At 41.2% G+C, this 8,007-nt stretch overlaps 1 protein-coding gene across 2 annotated transcripts; it reads left to right on the forward strand.

The window, feature by feature from the left end:
• The first annotated feature begins 1,616 nt into the window (after positions 1 to 1,616).
• tmem244 (transmembrane protein 244) lies at positions 1,617 to 7,638 on the forward strand. Of its 2 annotated transcripts, none has more exons than XM_011492082.4 (6): positions 1,617 to 1,813; positions 3,418 to 3,503; positions 3,571 to 3,647; positions 4,399 to 4,521; positions 6,967 to 7,011; positions 7,130 to 7,638. In XM_011492082.4, the coding sequence occupies exons 1-6, from the start codon at positions 1,721 to 1,723 to the stop codon at positions 7,225 to 7,227; spliced, it is 522 nt and encodes a 173-aa protein (XP_011490384.1). In that variant the 5' UTR covers positions 1,617 to 1,720; the 3' UTR covers positions 7,228 to 7,638. The 2 variants fall into 2 exon arrangements, with proteins under 2 accessions (XP_011490384.1, XP_004083984.1); XM_004083936.5 differs by having other exon boundaries at positions 1,620 to 1,813; positions 4,396 to 4,521.
• Positions 7,639 to 8,007: the final 369 nt, after the last annotated feature.

Consider the following 8,007-nt stretch of genomic DNA (forward strand, 5'->3'; position numbering starts at 1 on the left):
TAAAAGAACAAGCAAGAAACTCCTGAGGAAGCTGAACCTTTTCAGACTTTTCAGACTCAGAGCTTCAATCAGCTGAAAGTGTTAGGGTGAGGAGGCTGATGATGAAACAAAGTAAGACTTTAACGCTCCTGCCAAAAGCATGACCCTTTTAGCTAATCAGAAAATGGAGGAGCCTCCCCTGTTTTTTTTATTATTATGCTAAATGTCAGCTTGGAAAAGGAGAGGAGGGAGACGTCTTTGTAGACAGAGAAAAAGGCAAGAAGAACTTAGTAAGAAGTTTGAATGTAGAGACTTTGACAGAAAAACTAGAGAGTTAATCGGTGCTGAAGACATTTTTCAAAAATAAAAAAAGAGTATAGGGAAAAAGGAAAGAGGAGCGCACGAGTTGATGGATGTAGAGAAGGACGTGAGGCTGGTTGGTGTGGAAAAGAAGTCCTAAATGCAGATGCTGGATGACAACTCACAAAGTTAACATAGCGTGTGTATAAATATGTTGATCATTTACATAGAGGATTCATTTCATACTATTATATAACTAAAAGTGTAAGTAATTTATACAGTTTGTGTTTTTTCCTTCACTTACTCTTCCTTCATTATCACTTCATTGCGCTGATGCTGTAGGTGAAGCAGCTCTGACACATCACACTCCCTCCAGTGGAAACCAAATGACATTTATGTGGAGTTTTTAAACCTTGATTCAAGCCCAAAGTGCTTTACAGTCAGAAGATCCATTCACACATTCGAAGAAGTTGAAGTTGAATTTAGACTTGGTCTGTTTTGTAGAAAGAAGTAATCAGCCGATTAACCAGCTTGAGATGGAGCTGTGAGGCTTCTGTTCAATTTGGACTATGTAAACAGAACTACAGTAAGTGGTCTTCTTTATCCTGGTCTCTTGTTTGTGGCTTTTACAACAACAAAGAAAACAATGAATAACAAATTTGACGTTTTTTTTAAAAACATTTCACAAAGTTATGAATATAAACACAAGGGTGAAGAATGAGCCAGTTTTAGAAGATTTTATCAGCTTTTGCTGTAACCCTTATGCTATCCTAGGCACTTTGCCATTGGGAGTTGGGTCATCTAGACCCACTAGACAGTGCTCTGAACCTTTTTTCTTCAATGATTTGTGATCTTCACTGGTGTCCATGGATTACATGAAATCTTTCCACCTTTATCCACCTTTGTCACGGTAGGGAGAACACGTCAATGTAAGGGGGGGGGGGGGGGGGGGGGTCATCTATGATAGCACAAGGGTTAAAAGTACGATTACGTAGTTGGTGATTTTTTTCTTCAATGTGCATCAGAAATGTTCCCCTCACTGCCTCTCACTGTCTTTGTGCTCACAGCAGTGTGAGGAGGATGGAGCTGCTGCAGATCCTTGGCAGGCGTCACCGGAAGTGTCTCTGCCAACTCTCTGCCATAAAATGAGCCTGCTGTCTCTGCTGGACCTAGGCCCAGTGTGAGCTTCAGCAGTGCTAAAAAGCTTAGAGTCCATATGTGAAAAGGTTTCTGAAATGCTGACAGCCACGTTTGTCTTTGGACTTGTGTTTCTGTGTAGATATCAGTACTACAGTGTGCTAGCCTTTATCTCTTTTCAGGTTTACTGCCAGGTCTTAGCAGTAATCCAATCTTTCCTAATCCATCCCTGCCCTCCTCCCTGACAGGCTCTGACTCTCAGACACGTAGGCTTCTTTTCTTCCATTAGGACCAACAACCATTCATGTTGTTGGACTACTGTTGTCGCTGCTGTGGATTCACACTCATAAAACGCCATGGGGCCTTCTCACTCAAGACCACACCCTCTGAAACCTGGGTAAGGAGATGCCTTACATATGGAAAGGTGGTGGTGGTGGGAGGGGGGGTGTCTGCAGCGCAGGTTTACTACATCACAGTCTCTGTGGAACTGGATGTGCTCTTTAAAAAATACATTATGTATTTGCAGATACACTGGTGCTCTAGGCAACACTGAAAATGTTTTTAAATGGTTTTGGTTTAGCTTTCCATGCTACTTGAGGGGATTTGAATGCACCTCATCAAATTCTGTTGACTGAATATTTTCTGACTCATTTTGGGGGTAGAACTCCAAGACGAAGAGCAGATTTAACTTCATTTAATTGAGGGAATTTGATATGGCAGGAAAACGTTGGTTTTGTGGTGAAGGTCCTCTGAGGGGTTTCCACAAGGTCTTTCAGGTCAGCAAATTCCTCTAGACTTCAAAATCTAAGGACAGGGGTGGAGCTGTGTGAATGTCAGTAAGCACGTCAGGACCACTAACCACCACCAAACTGTCCTCAGAAGGTAGAATTTTTACATCTTGCAGTAAACGGAGACTGCTTTTCAGTTCTCAAAGAATCCAATCCTTCCAGAATCCATGTAAACATAGAACCTTTGCTGTTTTCTGACCCTTTGGTCAGAAAAACTCTCATTTTAGTCACCGGGTTTGATTGCTAACCTGCTTCAAAGAACTCCCAATCACAACGTTTGACAGGAAATTACAAGTCTAACCAGTAGGACTTGTGTGACCCCCCACCCCATCCAAGCATGTGTGTTAGCCAGTCAGGCCTGGCTTAGAAATTGAACTCATTATCAGTTACTCCTAAGGAATTTTTGCTTTTCCTGAAAGGGTTAAGTCCTCAGAATGCAGGCAGTCACAGATCAAAGGAGGCTTCAATAGGCGCACACACTGACTGTCTGGAGATGGGACGTCCCAGTGGAGACTCAGAGACCGGAGCAGAGCTGTGTCAGAGCTCAGGCTGAAGAGACTCTTATCATAGAGGTCTACCAAACGTCAGTGAAATGACAGACATCACAACAGCTGACTTTAAATTCAGGTTTGCCCCCAAACTCTGCTGTTAGTGGAGCAGCCAGGTTCTTCTGTCATAGATGCAGCCGGAATAAAAGAAGAACATGAACATAGTAAACTCAGCAAATGTCCTCTGAAATTCTTTTTTCTTTTGTCCTTGTGCTGCACATCTCTGACACCACAGTGGGCTGCAGTGACTCTGACCTTGGGTGAAGCTGGGGGGTGGGCTTGTAGAGGAAAGTGGGTTCAGAAGATGAGCTGTACTTGAGACAAGAGAAGATCATAGAGAAATTAAAATGTTTCCTGTCTTTCTGCAGAGCAACTGTGACCAAGATTTGACCTCTGAACTGAGTGATGTCATGGTCTTAGGCTAAGAGGAAATTAAAGCATCTGAGTGAACTGATCTGTGTAAATGTACTCATTGAAACCTTCTGTGTAGAAAAACTCTACAGTTTTTCATTCAGATAACACAACATGGAATTTCTTTAAATGATCATGTATGACAAAGTCAGCAAATAACACATTAATTCATGCTGTTTGTTTGTCTCCTCCTCAATCCTGTAACACGAAGCATGAATTGCTGCAGCATAAACTTGTTCCTCATCTTTCCTCAGGTGGTTCTGCAGAACCTGCTGATGTGCATGGTGTGCTTCTACTCCCTGTACTACATTGCAGTCAGTCTCTGCATCGGACTGTTCAGGTACGCTGTGGCCAACAGGCCAGGAGAAGCTGTTAGTCAGGCCTCTCATCTTTTGCTGTGATTGTAGGGTTCATGAGATCAACAGCTTGATGGCTCCCTTTGACTACACAACCCAGCCATCATGGCAGAGCCCCAAATACATGGGTGAGTCATTGCAGGGAGACGACCATCAATGTCACAACAGGAAGGTTACTGCAGGTTGTCTGTTCTCTGACAGCTGAGCCAGTCACTTCCACTGAATTTCCCTTCTGTGACATCGATAAAGTTTTAATTTTATCTCACGACAGCGACACCTACATTCTGCCACATTTCCACATGTACATACTCATTTGTCAACTTCCATAATTTTTCCAATATTTTATCATTTATTCTATGGATTCTCCATAACATCAGCACAATACAACAAACAGCTGAGCTGTTATTGTATAAAAGCTACTGAATGGACACAGGCCAGTTTACTGATTTCTGTCCTCATTCCAATTAGCTCTCTTCCCCTCCCTTGGATGAGCAGTTAGCTTCAGTGAGAGCCGCTCCAGGAAAACCCCCAGGAACCTTGAAATCAATCCAACCTGGCTGAGATTCAAGCAGGAGAGCAATCAGCCCCATTTTTACATTTTCACAAGCACAGACTGTGGAGTTGAACTCACAATCTCATGGGAGACGGTGCACCACCAGACCACGGAGTTGATTTATTGATCAAAGAGTAGAAAGAAAAATCCTGCTTTGAACCAGATCATAGATGTTGTAGCTCACTTCCATGTGTAGATGCTCACATATCTGGACACTACACTGGCCTCATTACTGTCTTTGCTGTTAAGAAGAGTCTGAGTGTAAAGCTAAACTGTAAAGACATGGGTGCCGCTGGGTTGACTTTGTTTCTTTCTTTCTCCAGTAGAAGTTGTTTCCACAGAAGTGACATATGTTTTGGGAGGCCTGGTGTTTGCCTGGATCGTGGAGGAGTGGGTCTGGGATTACGCCATAACTGTCACATTGCTGCATGTTGCCTTGACAGTAGTAGGTAATACAAAGACATGTGCACACACAAGGATCAATAGAGCAGAGAAGCTGATGGGATTGCAGTTCATATCTAATAACAGGATATGCTGGCGTTTATTGTTGTTCATAACCACACGTGCAGTTGCTCTGCACTATAACGGGTGTAACCATGTTACACAAAACAACAAAATGTACATGGTATGAAAAAAATAATAACTATCAGATCTCATGAGCCAACAGAAAATTCACAGTAAATATTGAATTAGAGAAATGTGAGTCTTGCATCCACTAATTTAGTTCATTTCAAATGGGATGCTGCTGCAGGACTCAAAATGGAGTGTGGTTCCCATGGTTACCATAATGCAGCAGCACTTCTTCATTTAGTAGTTCAAAGATGTTTGAGCATTGAGAGGTTTTGAGTTCTTGAGATTTTGGCTTTGGATTTGGTCCCATTCCGGCTTGAGTTGGTGGTCGTCTTTGACATTTCTCCTTTAAAGAAGCTCCAGATTTTCCCTACAAGTGAAAGATCTGGAAAGTAGCAGGTCAGTTCAGACCTCAAAAGAGGTCAACAGAAACTGAATTAACTCAAGTAATTGTCTAAACTTTAACCAAACCAACTAAATAGGCCGACAACCTAAAAAAAACCAAGAAGAAACACCAGAGGAACATGCTGCATGCAGTGGCTGATCAAACCACTTTATAAACATGGGGGAAACTTCAGACAGTTCATCAAAACTACAGACCAAACACATGACCTGTTCTTTCAACAGAAAGAAATAAAAAATAACAAATTATTCTCTACAAATAAAGGTCCCCATTGATGTTCTGTTTCAGGTCCCCCCAGCCAGGACTTGAACCGGGGGCCTTCTTACTGTTAGGCACGAGCGCTAACCACTGCACCTTCAAGCAGCCATACATACTGTATACTGTATGAACACAATGCCAACACAACTAAAGCCAATGATCATCATTTAAATAAGTCAGTTGTAACTTTCTCCCCTGGAAAACGTTGGTACATGGCACCGGCCCAATTCCCTGTCTGGTGGTAGTTAAGGGTAGTTAAGGGTGAAGTGAAGTAGGTTAGACGCAGGTGTGTCACACAGATTTTTCTTTTTTTTCCCTGTAAAACCCTACACACTGTGCAAGGGGCTCATTAATGATCATGTGATAACTGCGAGCTCAGTTCTTGCAGCCTGACTGTTAGAAATGAGGAACTAAGACTATCAGAGTGTAGTTTGTGCCAGTGTTATCTACAAAGCTAATTTTCATCCTTTTGGACAAGTTGTAGGTTTGCCAACAACAAACATCAAAAACACTTCAAATCAACAATAAGAATGGTATTAGCACGAAATGTAGTATGAGTTTAAAGGTTAAAATAGAGTAGACTCTATACAGTTCATCAAAAAAGGTCATGTCAATTGATAAATGATAATTTTGAAACCATTTACCCCTTGTATTATCTTAGATGACCCCCCCTTACCTTGAGGTGTTCTCCCTACCATGACAAAGGTGGATAAAGGTGGAAAGATTTCATGTAATCCATGGACACCAGTGAAGATCACAAATCATTGAAGAAAAAAGGTTCAGAGCACTGTCTAGTGGGTCTAGATGACCCAACTCCCAACGTTAAAGTGCCTAGGATAGCACAAGGGATAAACAGTCAAAATCTGATTTGCATTCAACACTGAATACAACATTTACATTAGCAGATTCCTGAAGTTGGTTGACATGACCTCTTCAAAAGTGTGTGCATTGTTGTTTGGATTTAAGCCCGTTTTTAAGTTGCTTCTTAAATGTATTAAAACTTGGACCCTCTCTTTGGGGGGAGGAGTACACTGTTGCAGATGTTACAGTCCTGAACAGATTGTCCACAATTGGCACGCCTGTAGGGTCCCACCCCTGACTACAGACCTAATGGGTGCACCAGGTCTAAATATCAACTTGACATATTCCCTTAATGGAGCAGTTGCAAGTCAATAAAGGATTTGTATATTGCACATGCAAATTTAACGTATTTATAATTTTCACAAGAGAAAAAAATGTACGTTTCCAACAGTGGTGATATGAAATGGGTTTCTTGGCAAATATTTTCAGTTCCTTTTTTGTACAAAGTTTCTATCTGTTTGAGAGTTGTGTCACTGTGTGAGAGCACCATGGCATGCAAAAATATCCTCAATGCTGTCATTATCATAGATGTCTGTTCATTCCTGACTGATGCAAAGTCCTCTGAGAAACAAAGATCTAAACAAATTCAAGTTTTCTGTTTTTGCTCTACTTTGACAGGATAATTCAATCATGGCCGCTGAAGGCTATCCCATCATAAGTGTCACATTTTTGTTTGAAAATTCATCTAATTTTGTCAAAGTGTCTCAACTTTTCTAGAATTTTTGTGAACTTGTATCTTTAGTAATAGTAATACTCCCCCCACCCCTCAGATTACATACAGTCTCTCCATTTGATTTTGCAGTGATGTCAGATTTCCCCTCAGCCGAGCATTGGTGGATTGCTTTGGGTGAGAATTCTGTCTTCTTTGGCCTCTTAGGGGTTAATGACTTTGTCCGTTCACGCTCATTCAGTCTATGAAACTGCTGCCGCTTACCTCAACTCTAACCTCATTCCTGTCTTTGCAGGTTCAGGCTTGGTGATGATGATATTTGGAGGACAGCTTCTGGCCTACAAACTCTTCAGGAACAACTTTGTCTATCCAGCCGAACTTCAAAACTTCTGATGTAAACTAGCTTTAACCTGGTTATTGTCAGGTGAAGTCACATTGCTTTCTGACTCTCCAACAAAACATTGTTTTTCCTTGTTTTCAGGAACTCAAGCAATAATAATGTTGAAGCAACCACATTTTTCTCTTTGTATATTTTTAAGATTGTAACTATAGAGAAGTATCATATCCAAATTAAACACTGTATCGTTAACAAAGTCATTTAAAATGCTCCACAAACTAGAGTTGAATAAAATCAAAAAAATATTTTGAGTGTTATTACAGACCCAGCTTGATCGAATTAGTCTTCTCATAATATCTCTGTATTGAACTTTCTCAAATGGGAAATGAAATCGACTGAATCGGATGTTTTCTACTCTTGTTGGAACTAGAAACAAATAGACTCATTAAAGAATCGTCTTAATTAAATGACAGCGTCTATGTATTTCCTTTATAAAATATTTTTCTTTACATACTTTATTTCATGAAGATTAAAATGCAGGCTGCAAGCACTGCTGCCTCACAGCCAGAAGGCCTTGGTTCAAATCCCAGTGGGGTCCTTTCCGTGTTTGCCTGTGAGTGTCTGAGTGTGTGGCGTTGCCTTTGGCCTACAGTAGCTGGAATGGACTCCAGTGATCCTGAACAGGATGAAGCCAGGTGATGGACGGATGAAACCGTTCTCTTCATCAAACGTGGTTCCTGAGTTTTTATGTGGAGGTCTTTTCAGACCTTTTTGCTGACACTTCATTGTTTTGAACTGCTTCTTTCCACACGTCAATCTGCAAAAACAAGGGAAAA

The sequence above is a fragment of the Oryzias latipes genome, chromosome 24, assembly GCF_053564925.1.
Source record: "Oryzias latipes strain Hd-rR chromosome 24, Olatipes_Hd-rR_3.1".
NCBI lineage: Eukaryota > Metazoa > Chordata > Actinopteri > Beloniformes > Adrianichthyidae > Oryzias > Oryzias latipes.